This window comes from Alosa sapidissima, chromosome 13, assembly GCF_018492685.1.
Source record: "Alosa sapidissima isolate fAloSap1 chromosome 13, fAloSap1.pri, whole genome shotgun sequence".
NCBI classification, from domain to species: Eukaryota; Metazoa; Chordata; class Actinopteri; order Clupeiformes; family Clupeidae; genus Alosa; species Alosa sapidissima.
The window spans coordinates 14,281,453-14,301,599 of record NC_055969.1 but is presented as its reverse complement, the minus strand read 5'-3'; the positions used below and the strand labels follow the sequence as shown (position 1 = coordinate 14,301,599).

Below are 20,147 nucleotides of genomic sequence, written 5' to 3'. Positions count from 1 at the left end.
CCTCCTTGGAAAAACTAGGTTGCTGCTGGAAGTGGTGTTGGTGGGTGATCAGTAGGTGGCACTCTTCCCTCTGGCCAAAAAGATTGATCCCAATGCCCCAGTGCAGTGACGGGGACACTGTACTTTAGGAAATGCCGTCCTTCGGATGAGGTCCTGACTCACTGTGGTCATTAAAGATCCCATGGCACTCATCACAAAGAGTAGGGGGTTCCCCTACTCCTGGCTAAATTTCCAACCTGGCTCATTCAATCTGGCCCCTAATCATCCCCCACTTTAATTTGCTCATTCACTCCCTCACTCTCCACCTCAAGCTGGTGTGTGGTGAGCGTTCTGGCACATAATGGCTGCCGTGCATTACCCAGGTGAGTGCTACACATTGGTGGTGGTTAGTGAGGTCCCCCTTCTCATGTGAAGCGCTTTGAGTGTTGAGAAAAGCGCTATATAAATGGAACATGTTGTTGTTGTTGGAAGATGCAATAAAAATTGCTTTTGCCAGGCATTTTCAATAAACAGCATGAAAGTAAACCATCAATAAAAGCTTGCGGTCATGGGTTTTCCCAGTACCAAATTTGAAGGCTGGAAAACAATATATATGTGGCCCACCAAGTCGCTGTAAAATACACATCATATTTGAAGTTGCCGTTTATACTATAATCCGATCAGTCATTATCACTTCACATTCACACGATATTTGCTGATTCCCACTTTGTTCTGTTTTCTGATGGACCATCCGAAAGATACCACATGAAGCACCTGAGGACTTGACGACAGTTTGGAAGATGGGATCCAGTGATAATCGAGTCATCCTGAACAAGGCCACTGCCAAAACCAAATATCCAAGACGATTGTCTTGTAGACAGAGTACATTTTGAACACTGTGGATTGGCATTGCTGTACATACACACCGCCGCCGACTTGAGCTTCCAAAGATTCAGGAAGTCATTCATTTTTAATGGAAGCCGGCTTCTCTCAGCTGCAAGAAGCGGCAAATCCGGCGTCACGGCGTCACGTTTTGGGCGTCTTGAGCGACTTGGGCGTCTTGAGCGTCAAGCAGAAAGTTGAAAGTCAGTCAACTTTATGGTAATGAGCTATGAAGAAGAATGCTCTCACGTCAGAGCGGCCAAAGCGTCCAAAGCTTCCTTGTACTTTTTTGACAAGCGTCCTTGACAGGGCGACCCGAGCTTCTTTGGAAGCTCAAGTCGGCGGCGGTGTGTACGTACAGTTAGGCTACTAATACACTCTCTACTAAAAGCCATGTTGAAATCCTGTGTGATACAACTACTACTACTAAACAAAACATTCCCACGCATGTAGCCTATATCTGGAATTTGGATATATAATGGATATTTGGAATAATTTTTCTAACACCATAGCAACAACAGTTAAAATAAAAGATTAATGACAAGGTGTTTTTCATCAAATAACAGAGAAAATCACCAAAATATGTATGACAACATAAAGAAACCCAATGTTTATCCAATGAGCTGTGTGCTTTATGCCCTTAATACAGTTATAATTCAAATAACTACTGGCTAACAAATTGATAATAGTGAAATAATGTGAAATATACCCCCATAGTCCCCCATATTGCCATGCGATTTCCTGAATTTGGCAACAATTTCGGCCATTCATTAAAGTTAATGGTGGACCACCTAAATATTATCCAATTTACTTCAAAATTTACCAGGAATGTTTTTTTGCTCATTGGAACATAATAAGCATAGGGACAGATTAATTTGCATATGTCAAGGCGGATGATGCACCCTACCGATCACTAAATATACATGACCGTACCTGTCCTGAAGCTCAGGGACGTGATTGGTCCCCAGTCCTGTTGGAACTTCATCAGTGTCTCATCAAATTTGATGTTATGAATGATCACCTGTCCAGACGCCAAGCCCACACCTACAACATCTACAGCAGGTGTCTGAGAAATACAAACAAGAGCATGTATACATAAGATTTACTGTAAATCATGCTGTAAAATACAATATGTATTAAACAATATGGTAGGATCAGATGCAGATCAGGATTAGCTGTGCATGCAATGCATGTAACGGTCATATTTATCTGTAACACACTGAAAGAATACAGACAACAAAGATGAAAGGCGACATAGTAGACCTTTATACAGACAGTGTATTATTATACAGTTGTTCATGTATGAGAAACATTACAATATTCCATACTCAGAGACTGCTCATCCATTCATCTCACCTGCTGAAGGACTGTTACTTACAGGGTGCGATTTGTGGGGGGGGGTGGGTAGGATTTCCCCCCCTCTGGTCTTGATATCCTCCCCTCTGCTTAATTATTTTCATCGCGGGGGGGGGGGGCACATTTATCCCCCTCTGCCCCTCATATTGATTAATGCTACTTCATAGAAGTAAAGCGCTGCAACGTGAGAACAGTCTAGTAGGCTAGCCTACATAATAATCTGACATCAGAAACGCACCGTCACCACTCATGCAGCTGACACAGTGGCTGCGTGATAACTTAATTTGGCCTTGATCGTGCAGGACATTTCAGAATGTCGACTGTGTAATCCATCATAAATGGCTAGTTTCAATGGAAAAGTTAGCTGGACAAAGAAAACGAGAAGGATTCAGTGAAGCATATCGTCATATTTTAGAACCTTCAAAATTAGAAAACTGATGCAACTGAGATGGAGGACAACTCCACGTATAGAACGTAGGCCTATTGTCCGAAGGAACTTAAATGAGGAGATATTAGCTGAATGTCACAAAAAGTGTTACAGAAATTGCTTGGCATCGCTTATTCAATGGCTCTCTACCGAAACACCTGTAGTTTGCGGAGGACGAACGAGAAAGCACTCGTTTGATAAATCAGCCAGCAGGCTATGCCTAGTAGACAAATAACTTTCAGAAATAATCTGTACTGCAAAAACTAATGTTGATGGGTATTTAAACGTAAATTATTTTCATAAAACTTCAAGTTGCCCTATAACTTTAATCTCCAAACTTCACTGCACTGTAGCCAATTAACTGACAGTATAATTGTAGGCTATTTATTTTCTGCAGGCTACAATAAACACTTTTTCAACTTTTGCAATATTACGCACTTGGCTACTGAACGCAAATCAGCAGGAGAGAGAATGCACGTAGCCTACAGTACGCAGCGTGTAGTGCAATGTGTGCTATTTGGTTACCAACTAACACTGTTAGCCAATTCACTAACTCAAGACTTCAGTGCCATCATATACAACATTTTTTTACATAACAAATACAGAAAGGATGGAGGCGGCAAAAGTAGAGGAGTCATTTCAGATGGGGCAAGAACAAGGTGAATTTGTATGCTTGTCAAAACGTAGTCCTACCCTGCATTAGAGGAGCTGATCATCATACCAAGCACACTCGCTGTTTAAAGTCATACATCACGGTAAACTAAAACTAAGATAAAGGTAAATGTTACAAAGGTGGCAAAATGAATATAGGCTATTTTTAGCCATGACATTACTAGGCTATGAATACTAGGCTTCGTTCATTTAAAAAAAAAAAAATCATCCCCCCCTCTGGTTTTTACACAAATCGCACCCTGGTTACGTATAAGTATAAGTATAAGCTAGCCTGGGTGTTCCCATGATTTCGTGTTCCGATTTGATTCACGTTGCTAAGGCAGCCTGGAGACCATGGAGCAAATTTTTGCCTGAGATAGGGAACCAATCACAGAACAGGGGGGAAAGCAAGACGATGATGAGCTATGCACAGACGCATTTGATAGACATCCGTGGCACCCAATAAACGGATCTGGGCATTTTTTTCAAATACGAGAAAATGAACGTTTGGTTCCCAGACCACGTCTCATTGAGAAGTGGTGGCGCTAGCCAGGCTAAGTATAAGCAAGGGCGTCAGCAGCAGCAGTAGCAGCAAAAAATGTCCTGTCCTGTTAGTACTGTCCTGAGTAGTGTCCCGAGACACCCAGACACTGTCCTGTAACACCCAGACACTGTCCCGTGACACCGATTACTGTCCTGTGACACCTAGACACTGTCCCGTGACACCGATGACTGTCCTGTGACACCCAGACACTGTCCCGGGACAGTTAGCCACTGTCCTGTAACACCCAGACACTGTCCCGTGACACCCATGACTGTCCCGTAACACCCAGACACTGTCCCGTGACACCCAGACACTGTCCCGTGACACCTATGACTGTCCTGTGACACCTAGACACTGTCCCGTGACACCTATGACTGTCCTGTGACACCCAGACACTGTCCTGGGACAGTTAGCCACTGTCCTGTAACCCCCAGACACTGTCCCGAGACAGTTAAACACTGTCCTGTGACACCCATGACTGTCCTGTAACACCCAGACACTGTCCCGTGACACCTATGACTGTCCTGTAACACCCAGACACTGTCCCGGGACAGTAAGCCACTGTCCTGTAACACCCAGACACTGTCCCGTGACACCCATGACTGTCCTGTAACACCCAGACACTGTCCCGTGACACCGATGACTGTCCTGTGACACCTAGACACTGTCCTGAGACAGTTTGCTACTGTCCTGTGACACCAAGCCACTGTCCCGTGACACCAATGACAAATGTTCCAAATGTGAATCACTTTGAGCTGCATTCTGTGAATGAAAGGTGCTATAATTAAGCATATTGTTATTGTTATTGTTATTATGATTATTATTATTATTATTATTATTATGTAGAATCATTTATGTCTTTGAATCATTGTACATGTATGTATGTATGTATCTTAGACCTTTTTATTTGTTTTGTTTTAGATAAAAGATGTAAATTGTTTTACATAAAATTGTACATGTAAAAATCCTTCTTTGCTTTATGATTTTTGAATTTTCAAAGTTGTTTGTTAGAATTTTTAATAAAGATGACTTGTGCTTTAAAGTAGTAGCTCTGGATTTGTGTTTTGTTATCAAGTAATGTTCAAGCACAGCTGACATTCAGCCAACACTCAGTCAGATCAGTTAGTGTGTGGGCCAGTGCATGTCCGGGGACCCAGGCAACCCCTTAGCCAACACTTTGATAAACAATAACACCCACACCTGGGCCGACAGACAGATAGATAGATAGATAGATAGATAGATAGACACTTTATGATAGATAGACACTTTATTTGTCATTTACACGACATGGGAGTATGAAGAGAACAGACCTTTTGATTGAAAGATACATCTTGCTGATGCGCTGGGACACATCATCAGTGATGTAACCTGGGGTCACTGGGTGTTTCGGGTCTTTCAACATCAGACACCCTCGCCCAGGCGACCCGACCAGAGTTGATCAGACTCCGGCCTGTGTCCCAGCAGCATTCTTCCACGGATCAGCCCTCTTGATCCAAAGCCATCTTGTGGCTCTTTCTGCGGCTTCAGTTGCAGATCTGATGGCCTTCCTCTTTGCCTCACCGGTGAGGCCCAGCATGGTGAGGACTTTGCAGAGGGACCGCCCTGCAAATCCTCGGCATCCCACCTCCAGGGGTTCACAGTAAGTCCTCCAGCCTTGGCTCCTACACTCCTCCACCAGCTCCTGGTACTTGGCACGCTTCCGCTCATTAGCCTCCTCCATGCGTTCTTCCCAGGGCACTGTCAGTTCCAGAATGATCAATTGTTTGGTGGAATCAGAAACAATGATCATATCTGGTCGGAGCCGTGTTGTTGTTATTCTTGCTGGGATCTTCAGCTGTTTGCCCAGGTCCACTTCTAGCTGCCAGTCTGTGGCGATAGTGAGGAGACCTGACCTGGCCCTCGCTTGGATAGTGGGCTTCTCTCCAGCTCTGTGGAATCTGATTGACTGAGGCTTGCTGTAGTTCTTGGTGGTAGTAATGGCCTTGGCTATACTCTCAGCAACCGCCTTCAGCACCTGGTCGTGGCGCCAGCGGTAGCGCCCCTCTCCAAGGGCTTTAGGGCAGCTACTGAGGAGGTGTTCCAGGGATCCCCCTCCTGGACACTGGAGGCAGGATGGTGTCTCTGCTTTGCCCCAGACATGGAGGTTGGATGGACTGGGCAGGACATCATAAACAGCTTGGACTAGTAACCTGATGTTAAGGGAGTCTGCTCTCCAGATGTTGGGCCAGGTGATCTTCCGTTGCAGAACATTCTCCCATTTAGTCCAAGCTCCCTGTTGTCCCATACCCACCATCCTGCTGGCTCGTTCTTCCTCCACGCCTGCCCGCACTTCCTGCTGGATGAGATGTTGCCGCTGTTTTCCCTGGGCCTTGTCCACCCTGGTTGATGGGAAATAGCCAATACCTGCGCGTCCTGAGGCTATGGACCCCACCAGTACCTTCTGCCTCAGTCGCGACTCTGCCACTTCCAGAGCCTCGACTGCCCTCCATTTCCGGCCTGTTCGCACCTGGATGCCAGCCGATGCCACCTTTTCATCCCTGGATTCCCTGTACTGCAGGGCTTCTCGAGTTCTAGTCACCATGAACTCTTCAGTGAGTCCACTGAATGGAAGCTTCAAGGTGTTGCTACTGCCGTACAGGGCAGCACTGCTCAGACTTCGGGGTAGGCCAAGCCATCTTCGCAAGTGGCTGCTGATCTTTCTCTCCATGGCCTCTACAGTTGTAATGGGTACTGCGTATACTAGCAGAGGCCACAGGATGCGGGGCAGGATGGAATGCTGGTAAATCCAGGCCTTGAACAGACCAAGTACTATAGTGAATAATAAATAAATACAATATAACATAACATAAGTGCTTGTTTATGGAAGTCCACAACAACCATCTCCTTGGTCTTGGGGAGTTTGTTTTCCTTGCATAACAAAACAATAAGTCATTTTACGGCGTATGGGCCACACTTGGGGCAGAGCAAATCTTTATGTCAGTTTCCACTGATTGGGCCATGGCTGGGCATGGGCAGGGATGGGCAGTATTTCTAATACATGTATTTAAAATATGTATTTAAAATACAAAATACTATTTTGTAATTTGTATTTTATTGAGATGATGAAAATGCCTTCGTATTTTGTATCAAAATACTTCAGTATTGTGTATTTTTGTATTTTCAAAATACTTTAAAAATACTTTCTGTGAAACACTGTGATGACATCTATCTAACTATCTATACTGTAAAGCACGAAATGTCTGTCTCTGTCTGTTTGTGGCACCCTTGCATGGTCAAGCTGGAATGATTAACAGGCCCCAAAACAACTATAAAATATAAAAAATATTTTATATATATATATATAAAAAATAGTCTGAATGCAACACTGTTTGAGAAGTTAGTTGTGCTCAAGGCATCAACTGAGGAGACACGACTAGCTAAGGTTACACACACTCCTTTGCTCACACAAGGACAGCACAAGGACTTAAATTCACAAGCTTATATTGCAACACTTGAGTTTGCTATTTTCCTTTCTTTTTTCTGTTTTACAGTTTAAATTTGTCTATGTTCTCTGACCTGTGAAATATTTCAGTGCTATGGTAACTTGATAAGATACCTCAAACAAGGACATTTCCAATTTTGCACATTTTAAATAACAAATGATTGATAATGTCATAATAATTGCCTTCTAATTGGCTCAACTGATTGGATGGTATTAATGTGACAACCTGATTTTTATTTTTACTTTTTTTTTGTATTTACATTGATAGAAGTTGTGCACACACCAGTTTTAGGTGTATACAAAATTATTCAACTGTGATGAAACTCACTATAAGTGTGGTAATGATGGTGTTAAATAACTTAAAAGGTTAAAATGCTACCTAGTTTAAATTTCTAAATCAGTCATCTATTTGGATTGCTTGTCTTTCAGTTATTGTCACTGATTCATAGTGGGCAATCTATTACACCAACTGGCTGGAAAGTGCAACAGTTGTAGAGTCGGCATTGCATGTCGCTGCAAAACAGTACATCTCCAAACTTATGAACAGTAACTGTCAAATAAGGAATTTGAAGATGACATCCGAAAAGCATTAGATTGCATAGAAAACTGATTGATATGAATACACTGTACAGTTTATGTAGTAATAATGCACTGGTTATGAATAACAACTATTTTAAGTAAACATACAATTAGGAATGCAATTAGTAGCCTAAAGTTTTTGTTCTAAGATTTATTTCTCTTTTGTGGCCCCAATTAGTCCAGGAAACTAGCAAAAATGTTACAGACTGCCATAATCTGTGATGAAGATATCATAGATGTTGACCTTGTGCTCGACGTAATGATGCCTGAGGTAAGGAAATTTGAATATAAAAGCCATGCCATATTATGATCAGTGTGGTTTCTCCAGAATAAATAAACCAAACCATACCAAACATGCATATTGTCACTACATTCTCATGCTATTTCCAATTTGAAATCTGTTTGCATTTGAAGGTTTCCATCAACATTGTCACGAACCACGAGGGTTTCTGCAGGTTTCTGGCGGAGAGGTTCATGTCCATGCACCCGGCATTGGAGTAACAACCATTGCTGTTTTTTTCTGTATTTATACATTCTTTTTTCATGTATTAGTTTTTTATTTATTTATTTATTTATGTCTTATTGGATTTCAATTTATTATCTTCATTTCATTATTTACTATATGTGTGTACTGGGGAAATTTGTTTTTTTTTGGTGTTAAGTTTATGGTGTATTTTGTTCTGAGAGAGAACTGAACCATGCAAGGTTTTCCGTATTTAGATTTACAAAGCTTTTTTGTTTACAAAGCTTTTTTGTTCTTATGTTTAGAATTAAAATGTGTTCTCCAAAACTGTCCAGTTGTCTGTTTTTGTGATCATCTACCCATGGATGGCTACAACATTTGGTTAAGCAATCCTATGACTTAACAGACCTGGGGGGTATTCCAAGTACATGGTTTAGTGATAAACCTGGGTAACTTAACTCAGAGTAAGTGGTAAACCTTCTACAACAAGAGCCCTATGGTATTGTTTTGTTAGGAGAATGAAGCCATACAGCTCTTCTATTAGGAGGTTTACCACCTACTCTGTGTTAACTAACCCAGGTTTGTCACTAAACCTCGTACTTGGAATACCCCCCTGGTAAGATGCCTAAATATTTACACATTTGCCTATAATAATTATCTAAACAATTATTATTTATTCTTAAAAAATTTGCTGGCACAAGGAGTTTCATTAATTATATTTCCCTTTATGCATGCATGACGATAAACTACTTGAACTTGAACTAATGCTGCTTGTGGAATATCAACAATATACATTAAGTGTTTAATATACGTAGGCTATTTGTTGTAAGTAAAAAGTGATTTATATATTTCTTGGTTACAAGTAGCCTAGGCTACAAGTTAATAACAAATAGAACAGAAAGAGGTGGAAGGTAGCCTAATAGGCCTAGGTGGCATAACAAAACATTTCCAAAGCAACTGAGGTCGACAACGGATACTTGTGTTTTTATTTGGCGTTTTACCTAACTTTACACTTTCCACGACGAGACAACCATCATGACAGCGCTACACACCTAGCACACCTTTACACAAGACAGTTCTGCCAGGCACAACGTAACTTAAGCAAGACAATGCTGGATAAACAAAAAACATGTTTTACAGCAGAATAATATTGGCCAGACGTCGCCCTACATTCAGCGTTGTAAGTTATGAACCCACTTTCTACAAGCCACATGTCTTCCTAACATCCCGACATTGAAATTGTATTTTCCAACGAAACAAATAAAGACAACAAATAGCTTTGTTCGTGATCTGTCTAGAATCTTTGATACCACTAGCCAACTTCCGCAATACAGTGCCACAAGACAGTACGCAACTTCCGCAAGACAGTGCCACAAGACAGTACGCAACATCCGCAAGACAGAGGACAGGACAAAAGTACGGTACAGTACAGTTTCGGCTCTAACCGCCTCTCGGCGTCAGTTTGTTTTTAGAAGTGGTGGGGACAATAACCATAAGCTTGAGTGTGGTTTGAAAAGTGCGGGGTACCCTTATGTAAGCTATTCATCCATTCAACGCTGCATTACAATATGCTCAACAGTAGTGTTGCGTCGGTTAAGGTTTTTTAAACATCCGCACCCACCCGACCCGTCAGGAGAGTCGATCTGCACCCACTCGACCCTCAAAAATATGCACTGATTAACTACCCGAACCGACAAAAAACAATGTTCCTATAGCCTAGGCTATCCTTTGCAGTTCATATTGAGGTAGAGACAATGCTTTCTTATTAACACTAAAACAAGACGAATTTGCACTGTAGGATATGCTTCTACAAAAGGCCTTTTCACACAGAGATCACGCTAAATTTGCGGGAATAGGAGACGTCTTTTTGCCGCAACGTGTGTCTGAAAACGAGGGGAAAATTTGCAGGCCTGCTGATCTGTTCCCATGATGCGACATTTTGGGGAGCCAGGAGGCAGGATCAGCTATTAATGTGACGTGCAACAGGGGCGTGTAGAGTGATAGTCGTAGGCCTTATTATGCGTGGGCCTTCAGATGCAGCAGGTGTGTGATTTCCAAAACCATGGCGGGAGAACCGACTGCACTTTTGTTAGCTTGCATTTGCTTAGCTGTTGCTTAGAATGTTAAGATTCTTGCGATAGATGTCTTCAGAGGATAAAAAGTAATTTGGAAGGGAAATTGAAGAGAAGAGTTGCCCCTTGCGTTGGCCGTGATTCCCCTTTGAAAATCAGAGGTTCACAGGCTACTGTGGCCTTGGTCAGTGGCGCCGCCAGCCGTAATGCTGTAGCCTATGCACTGTGCGTACAATTTATTCATGAAATCATTCAATATTACAACAATAAAAATAGCTTGTGTACTGTCTTAATTGACAAATGCTTCACGCACAAATGATAGCCTAGGGCAAAGAGAATGGACATCTCAACATAAGGATACATTAGAAGATGATTGGTGTAAACTTTGTCACACGACGTGATAAGCAGTTCTGGCGCTTAAAAACGCAACGTTCCATTCAGTCATAAATCATTCAAACTTAGGCCTAGTGCTCGTCATGAAAAGAAAACAGCAGCTTAATATTTTTTCAGGTGTTTAACAGTAGGCCTAGGCGCACTGTTATGCAGTAGGCAGTGAGATTATTAGGCATTGCATTCTGTCACTCTGTTTGGAACATCGCAGTTCGGGTTGATACGATTCAGTTAATGCGAGTATGGGTCGTCTCAAAGTTTGGGACAACCAAACAGCAGAGTAGGCAAAGCAAATCCTAATTGTTAGGTTATCAATAGCGGTCTTTTCTCTATCGGAAATCGCGACATAAGCTCATTGGTTTCTTTTTTCTTTTCTGTCTTGTTCGCGTGTTGGGTAGTGAAGCGATAATGCATTTAAATCAATGTACATAAGAGCCGATATGGCCAGATCTGCTGCTCTGTAAAGGTATTTCTGTCCCACCCAAATTTGCTGAACTACTTGCGAAGTAGCCTATTCATCACATGTATCACACTAAAGTTTTTTCCTCAGCTTTTAAACAATGTTGGTGGTTAGTTGTTGTGGTAAACGGTTCGCGAGAAAAGTAGCCTAACTTTAATTTAATCATATTTTCTGCGCCCGTCTCCCTACCCATAATCTTGGCTTCGCGAACTTTCCCTCAACACATGACAAACCATATATCACAATAAACAGCAGACCTTACCGAACACAAAGGTGTAATTAAAGTTTAAAGTTTTAATTAAAGTTTAAAGCACTCCCCTGTACAGTTAGCCATTCCAGAGTAATCCGGATTTAAATTTGCAGCAATGTCTATGCATGTCTCCAACTTTGGGGTTCACAATGTGTTTCAACTGTTCAATAGGCCTACATGATTTTATAACAGCCAAATACAAAATAAATGTTACAAATATAGCCTAGATATCTGTAAACATTACAATCAGAGGATATAGCCTACATATAGGGCAGACCGACGCTCATGAGTTCATGCTTTGTTTTATCGCTGGATTGCAACCGGTTGCATTCCGAGCTAGTCAACTCTAGCAGGCATTAAATGACTGGAGGGTCGGGTGGGTGCGGATCGACGCTCCTGACGGGTTGGGTGGGTGCAGATGTTAAAAAACCTTAACCGCGCAACACTACTCCACACATATCCAGGCAGGTGTGCATGCTGGGAGGATGTCATTGTGCACGCCTATCGCATGGTTTAGACTCGATGATTTCGGTATGTGGGGATTTTTTCGGTCGCAATTGGTTTGCACATTTTTAGAAGTGGTGGGGACAAAATTCAAATTATAAATAGTGGTGGGGACATATGCCCGTAATCTACGCGTATGAGTATAAGTATAAGTATATGTAAGTGGGCCTCAGTTGTAATTCCAAGACAAAATAAATTACTATCATCTCACCTGCTGAAGGACTGTTACTGCCGAGGTCCATCCAGGGAATGTGTAAAGAAGCTTACTGAGGATAAAATGCAGATTAAAACTTGGGACACTTCCTTAAAACAACTGATTTCAACAACACATAAGGCCCTTGTTTAGATGACGAGCAAAGTGCAAAGTCTTCGGTCTAACTCAAATTAATATTAATATTTTACATAACCCAGCACCTCATCAGACTACAACAGACATGATTCGCTTCTCAGAAAAATTGCAGTCTTCCATCTCACATCTTTCTTGCTGAACGACTTACTTGGATTTAATGTTCCAGAGCTGAAGTCCTCCCTGGCTGCTGCCAAACAGGATTTTGTTCAGGTAGGTACTGGGGTGCATCACAGCAGACACATCAAATGAGACTTTATCAAATGATATCTGCAAATACTCCTCTGATAATGATAATTAAAAAAAAGTGGGGTTAGTGACATACAAAAGTATAAACGCTACCAAGCACCAGTAATGACTACTACTTCGGCATTATTTTAATTTTGTGGCGTGAACTTGAAATAGAAATGGCCTGCCTCATGGTACTGGACAAAGGGGGCTTGCACATAGCAGTGGCACAAGTAGCCTACTCCTAAAGCTCTATGGTCAAAGGCTTGCAACTTGCCTTCAGCCTCCACCTCCCAGATGATGACTGTGTTCTCCCTGTCCACAGAGATGAAATGGTCTCCAAAAGGTAACAGAAGGTGAACATCATCTCTATGGCCAGAATACGTGTGCACAACCTGTCGGGATGCCAGAGCACAAAGAATCTGAATCAATAGGAGTCTAACAAGTGCTTTCAGGTGGTTAAATATAACAAGGGCAGGGTTTCTTTTTTCTCTCGCAATGATATTCCCAAAAAGAGTCATTAAAATTCTATTATATGTGTGTCAGAGCAGATCACCTCTTTGTTCCTGGCAAAGGCCACAACAGTTTTGCCATGTGCAGCGAACACCAGCATCCGATCAGCAGCCAGACAAGATATATCATCGGGAAGGGCATTACCTGATTAAAAAGACAATCTTCAATAAAGCATTGGGGAAGAAAAATGGCTTCAGAAATGCATTATAAATATGCCATGTGACTGTGGAGTTTACTTACTGACTGCAACTATGCCAAGTTTCTTAACCTGAAAGAGTTAGGTTAGAGAGTTGGTGAGATAAATTTAGCATGAATGGGCAAAGAACTCATGGCCAGTCTACTTGTGTACATATTTGAAAAGACAACAAAGAAAGACCACAGTTTGGTAATTGGATATGGCAATGCATTGTTAACTGTTACAATTAAATAAGAATGACAGAGCGCTGTTCAGATCCGCAGGTGATGAACAATGAGGAATTTTCAAAATAGGACCAAAACGTGTGTAGGCTTTATCTTCATTCGTATCTAAAAGTCTAGACTCGACTCTAAGGTCATAGTTATGCTGCAACAATGACTATTTTAGTGACATGCGCACGGAGCAATTGCAGATGTCATTAGCTGATCGCACTGTACATCTTCACAAATCCTAGAGGACTGTAACTCTAGTCTGTTTTAGTGGTTACGAGTTTCTCTCCTTTCATTACCTTTCTAGTTTGTTGTAACATGGGTAAGCTATATTTGATTCACGCCAGGTTGTTAGCAAACCAGTCACCATGGTTAACTTAACACATTTAATGTACTGTCAATAAAAGTCACTATTCACACGGACTAGAGAAAGCTAAAATAGAACCACATATAATTTTCCACTTACGTTGTATGTGTGAAAACATTTCCCCACAGCTGTAACAACGTAGAACTCCCGATGCTTCTTGTGGTAGCGTACCACGTGTGGAAGATGGTTTGAATACAGTCCAAGAGCCCGGAATCCAGCAAATAATACGCTTGCTTTTTTACTACCAGCAGACATTTTGTATTTCTGGTGACTGATTTTTAGTGAAAGACTCCTAGGTGGGTTATTATTTCATAATACAAATGAGTAAAGTAACTACCACATCTCCACACAGCAGCCTATAACGCTGTGTACAACAGTGTGTGTAACGCTAAAATCTGTCCGGGGAGATACAGCGTTTGGCAGTCGTTCCAGTTAAGCCGAAAATCGATAGCCTACCTGTCTATCGCTTGTGCAGAAAGATCGTGTCGTGAAGAAGCACCTAAATTGTGCATTTTATGTTAAAAGCATGACATTTCTGTGTTAGTGTGTGAAATTCTGTGTTAGTACATAACATTAGGGTTTATTTTCAGACGTGGAGGTAAACCAATCACCTCTAAAGAATATTGTCATGTGGTAGACCTATAGCCTACAATAATCTTACTAGGCCTATGTCTCAATTAAATTATATCAAAAATGCCCCCCCCCCCTCCGCCTTTGGTGCTTCCCTACCTTCTAGCTGCAGTGTATCCCTTAGCAATAAGTAAATGCAGCATATTGGGTATTGAAATATTCACAAGAATCCCTAGAAATTGAACATTCATGTTGTTTTATCCAATATTAGTTGTGCATATGTATAGACCCATCTTATACACACCCATTGAACCAACAAAGAAAATGCAAAAATAGAGACTTTTGTGTAATCATTCCATATTTTGTGTAGTCATTCTACAACCCCAAAACAGAAAAAGTTGGGATGTTGTGTAAAATGTGAATAAAAACAGAATGCAATAATCTGCAAATCTCTTAAACTCATATTTAGTTGCAAAAAGGACACAGACAACATATCAAATGTTGAAAATGACAAAGTTGACTATTTCATGGATAATATATGCTAATCAAATTTAAAATTAACATACATTTTCCATGAAATAGTCCAAATTTTCATTTTCAACATTTGATATGTTGTCTATGTCCTTTTGCTGCTAAATATGGGTTTACGAGACTTGTATATTATCACATTCTGTTTTATTTGCATCTTACAAAACTTCCCAACTTTTCCTAGCCTGACGAGCCAGACCCACATTCAAATGTAGATTTAATTTGCTGCCGCTAGGGTGCGTCTAGATTTCTGCTAAACTTTTCCTGTTTTGGGGTTGTATATCAGAACCCCTGGCGAAACTTCAAAGTGTTATCTTTCATTTGACCAGGATTATGCTTCTACACCAAGAGATTGCCACACAGTAAGCCTTTTATTTTCAGTATGCATTTTGGGTAACCAAAAGTCCTATGGGGAGTTTCCATAGGCATTTTACAAAACGCATGAGCATATCTTGGCAAATAATGGTCTAAAGTAGACTACACATATTTCATTCTATATTGATCTACTTTGAGATACAGATTCACAAGACCTGGTAGTGGGCCTCAGTTGTGATTCCAAGACAAAATAAATGACTATCATTATACCCTTGCCACTCTCTGACAGTTAATCACAAAGTCAATATTGGTACCAAAATAATCTACAAGGCATCTGCTTTCAAAAGGGGGGGTAAGTGTAAAGATTTTAAAAATAGCCTACGTTTTGATAACATAATACCACCCACTTACGTAATTCCCTATATAAAACCATGCGGAAATGCAGTAAGCCACAGGTGAAAACATTGTGGTCTAAGGATGGAATAGAAAACTTGTTTTAAGATGTTTACTGTCCACAGATTGTAATGTTTTTAACAACACAGACATTACAGTAATATAATGTAAGTCACAATCTCATATTATAACCTTTTGTGTGGACAGTGTTCTAAAAAAGACTCGCTTCACTGCGCGGCGGACAATAATAGGCTACCCCGTATCGTTCTCGGTGTGAATGGCCTTTTCAAATAAATAAAAGTGGAATGCAGAGAATTCAGTTGACAGCATTTTATTTTAATAACACAAGAAAGAAAATAATTTATTGACCACATAAAACCAACACATCTTTATGGGCGCACACACCCAGGCTGCGCCTGTGCGTGGGTTACATAGGCGCACACACATTCTCACACACGCGCACGCACACACACACACACACACACACACACACACAGCGCGATCACTGCCCCTTTGCTGGGGCAGATGTTGGGCTATGTTGTTAGTCGTTCAAACCTCTTGAAGCGCTATCACTGACAGTGGAATTGTTTTGAAATGAATAAACACCAACAAGCAACAAATCGTTTGACTCGGCGCCGGATTCTGTGTTTGCTTTCACTTTGCTTTGCCTTGTGATTCTTGACTGTGATTCCCTTGCATGTCTCTTTGCTCTGTAAGATTAGAAATGTTTTGTGACATTTGTTACATTTATTCATTTTTGTTCATATTTTGTGGACTGTATATATCATAGCCTATAAGTGCTAGTATGCAGGCACGTGCAGAGAAGGGGGGCTACAGGGGCTCTATACCTGCCCTTTTGCCCCTTTGATGTCCAAGTGCCCTTTTGACAAGACCCGTTTTTTACTTTTTAAAATGTGTAATACTTCCGCTAGTTCCAACGTGAATATTCGCTAAAATGTCTCATTAATAGTTTGTGAAATTAGAAATGTACAAAAATAACAATTTTCTGTGTTGCTCTGTGTTGGCATTAAATGCCTTGCGGCCACCAATCCGTGACGTCATACATTCAGTGAACTCTCAGAAGGTGCACGCAGGCACAGTGCTGCAGGAGACGTTTGGGAGCACGGTAAGGTCACTTGGCAGTTAGCCTATCTGAACATGCAATAGTATTCAGCTTAGAGATAGAGAATAAAATGTTTAAAGTTGTTTCATGTTTAATGAAGTAGGCTATCAAACCCGTTTTAACCATGTCATGGTCCATCCATTATGCCGACGATATAGGCTACTGTAGTTGTTTAACTAACCCAACTCCACACGTCGTTCTCTGTTTACAGTAGGATTACGCGTCATTTCACTTAGTGGCCACACGCACAGCACGTGAATCTGCAAGACACCAGCTTGCTAATGGTGGTAATTCACTGTGATAAACATTAAAATTATAGCCAGACTAGGCAATAACATATTTGCTGCCGCTAGGATGCGTCTAGATTTCTAAGCTATGAAAATTAGCTTTGAATTTAATCAATAAGATGTAGCCGTATAGCCTATGATCTCTGTGTAGACAATAGCCTAATGAAAACTGAAAAGACCTATCTGTCTGTGCCCTGGCTACAGTAGGCCTACAGTACATGCACTCCTATTGAAGCATGATGCAAGATTCCATGCTGCACTTTTTGCAAATGTTATATTTTTATTTTGTGGATACAGTGTGATGGAAGATGTTTTATTTTGATAGAATGTGCATGTAGCCTATGTATTCTCTATTGGGTTGAAATCAAAATTAAGTTTTAAATAAAGTTCGTTTTCTGAACATTTTGTTCCATGTGCCCTTTTTTTAAATTTGAGCCCCTGTCCCTTCAAAGGTCTCTGCACGCCCCTGCTAGTATGTCTAGCCATTAAACCATGTCCTAGGATCCGGGCGAGCGACTGTCTTGTGTGTTTGTCTGACACTGAATCCATCAAATAGCCTATGCCTTTCTATTGCGTCAGATTTTCTCATCCAAAATAGCAGAGCAACGCGAGCGACAGAAAGAACATAGAAACTGGGCGTCCGACAAAAGTTCTCTCAAAACGTCGCGTTGCATGCGCTTGCGTTGATGCAGTCAGGACACTCTAATTGAAAACAATGTAAATTAACGTATTTTATCGCTATGTTTGCTCGCATCGCATCCTGCTTATAATGAAGGGCATATTTAACGGATTCAGTGTAGGACAGTCGCTCGCTCAGATCCTGTTAGGACATAGTATTAGGCCTACTCATTTCTATAAACAATTTAACATAACGTCACAATTGGCTAAGATTGATGACCTATTGGCCTACCTCCTTTATCGTCTGGAGATGCATAAGTACTCTATTCAGCTCCTTCTGCTCTGTAGAATGTTGAGGCCATGGGCCTACATCCCTTTCCCCAATGTGATGAAAAATGCAGGCATCATGGACAACAGGTCCGTTGTCACATATATCCATCTTGAGTTTCTTCGTAAAATTCTAAATGCCATCGAACATAGAATTGCACACAAATATGTTAACTTTGCATTGGTGCAAATTGCAACCGTGAGTAGAGAAAATATGTGTTAAGGAGCAACAAATTAATTTAAAAAGTATCACTCACATCCATTTGAGCCCTGGGTATGTTATCCGCGTCAGGTTGCATGTCCGTCAGACACTGACATTGCTCTTTTGTCAAGTTTGTGGAAGCGCTCGTTGGTGAGGTATAATAAAACGCCACGAGCAGACTCAGGTAACCTGAAACAGTCACAGTTAAAAGTAGTCAAGAAGTCCAATGGTTATTTCATTCAGTGCCGAGTGTCCAAACGTGGATGCAGGTTGGCACACTGATTTTGGGGTTGGTTGGCATATACATTCCCTGTGGCTATTTTGTGACAAATCTATAAACTGTGTATTTTACACATACATCATCAATCTTTATTTTAACCTTGTTATTGTAATTACTGAACATAATTTTACATTTAAAAAAATCGGTAGGAACCAAATTGATCTTGGCAGTGGGTATACTGAAGAAAAACACACAAGAAAGACAGCAAAGCCTTACGGGCAGTGATATAGATGAGCACTTCAAACAAAAGCAAAATGAGTACTGGAAAGGACTTTAACATAGGTGTTCCAACCAATCCCGACTAGGCAACCAACCCTGTGCCTGGCAGGTTGGCACAAGTGCACCACTCTAATCATATATAGCTCAAGACAAGGTTACTTTTTTGATAATTAATACCTATTTTTAGCTGAGATCCAAGCTTTCACTTAATCACACAGATTTCACTTAAACACACAGCTTTAATGCATGGTATAGACGGAGAAATATAACAGAGAATGAAAAGTGTGCCAACCAGCCCCTGTCTCCCTAAGGAAAACACTTTCTTTTCCCGATGATAAATCAAAACCACATAGTTGAATAATTGTTGTTACCTGTAAAGTGTAGGAAGGCCATCTTGCAAGTATACACCATCTTGCACCAAGTATCTTTTATAGGCAAGTCTCAGCTCATTCATAATTTGACAACATGGGACTTTACATTGAACGCGACTATTAGGTAACTTTAAAGTCAACACGCACACAGAATTAGAGAGATGAGTCAAATCATGTTTCATTATAACTCCCAGTCTCCCACGCATTCCACTTTTTCATAGGTAGGCCTAGAGTATAATGATGACAAGGTCGTTTTCCATGAAACTTCACTAGTGACAAGATTTATTTAAGATTATACCCTTACCCATCGGGTTAAGGCGGCATTGTGTATATGAAGTGAAAGACGGAGCAGAATAAAGCGACATCTCCATGGTCTGGCCCCCACCTACCTGTCTGATCTTCTCCACCACCATTCCCCTTCCAGAGCACTACGGTCACAGACCACCTCTTTTTACTTGCCTTTGGCTAGTGTCTCCCTTTATGCCCCAGTGTTTAGTTTTAAATGTTCTTCTTTCTGCATTTCTTAATTTATTTTAACTGTAGCCCTCTTTGTCTTTGTGCCTTCCTGTTTTTATTTATTGCACTTTATTGTGAAGCACTTTGGTGCGGCCAAGCCGTCTGTAAATGCGCTATATATAAATAAAATTGACATTGACATGATATTGACATGACATTGACATTCACTGCAGTAAATTGATATGCAGCCTTCAGCCTGTGTACATCAAGATCTACAGGTTGGGTGGGTGACTTTAACCCTTGTAAGGTGTTCGGGTCTGTGGGACCCGTTTTCTATTATTTTTTCTAAACTCATTGAACTTGGCTCATTTTCTGTGAAGCTTGTTGAAGAAGTCCCCCACACTGTCCATTACGCATGCTATACTTTATTTCACAACGATTCGGTCACACGTTTCGGTCAGACCTCATTGAATTCACACGAGGAAGGTCACACCTCCGACGCACCTGTCCCAAAAACGAGGTGTGCAAAAGTGCTTTTGAACTCATTTTCTGTGAAGAACA

General features: G+C 41.1%; 1 protein-coding gene and 2 long non-coding RNA genes across 3 annotated transcripts in view; 1 reads left to right on the top strand and 2 right to left on the bottom strand.

Moving 5' to 3' along the window:
• wdr36 (WD repeat domain 36) overlaps window positions 1-14,298 on the bottom strand; it is a 31,463-nt gene extending 17,165 nt beyond the window's left edge. Inside the window, exons 1-7 of the mRNA XM_042059922.1 lie at window positions 13,997-14,298; window positions 13,366-13,393; window positions 13,169-13,269; window positions 12,890-13,007; window positions 12,536-12,668; window positions 12,250-12,304; window positions 1,795-1,927 (exon numbers count right to left, since the gene is read on the bottom strand). Coding sequence (XP_041915856.1) covers window positions 1,795-1,927; window positions 12,250-12,304; window positions 12,536-12,668; window positions 12,890-13,007; window positions 13,169-13,269; window positions 13,366-13,393; window positions 13,997-14,152 — 724 coding nt within the window. The 5' untranslated portion in view covers window positions 14,153-14,298. The remainder of the gene's footprint in view (window positions 1-1,794; window positions 1,928-12,249; window positions 12,305-12,535; window positions 12,669-12,889; window positions 13,008-13,168; window positions 13,270-13,365; window positions 13,394-13,996) is intronic.
• On the top strand, window positions 9,778-13,287 carry LOC121680516. The gene is made up of 4 exons (XR_006021728.1): window positions 9,778-9,895; window positions 12,450-12,597; window positions 12,938-13,067; window positions 13,164-13,287. It is a non-coding gene; the product is annotated as an uncharacterized LOC121680516 (long non-coding RNA).
• Window positions 14,299-16,316: 2,018 nt separating the features above from the next.
• Window positions 16,317-18,449, bottom strand: LOC121680517. Its single transcript, XR_006021729.1, has 3 exons — window positions 18,316-18,449; window positions 18,024-18,191; window positions 16,317-16,413 (listed from the first exon to the last, which is right to left on the bottom strand). It is a non-coding gene; the product is annotated as an uncharacterized LOC121680517 (long non-coding RNA).
• Between the last annotated feature and the right edge of the window lie 1,698 nt (window positions 18,450-20,147).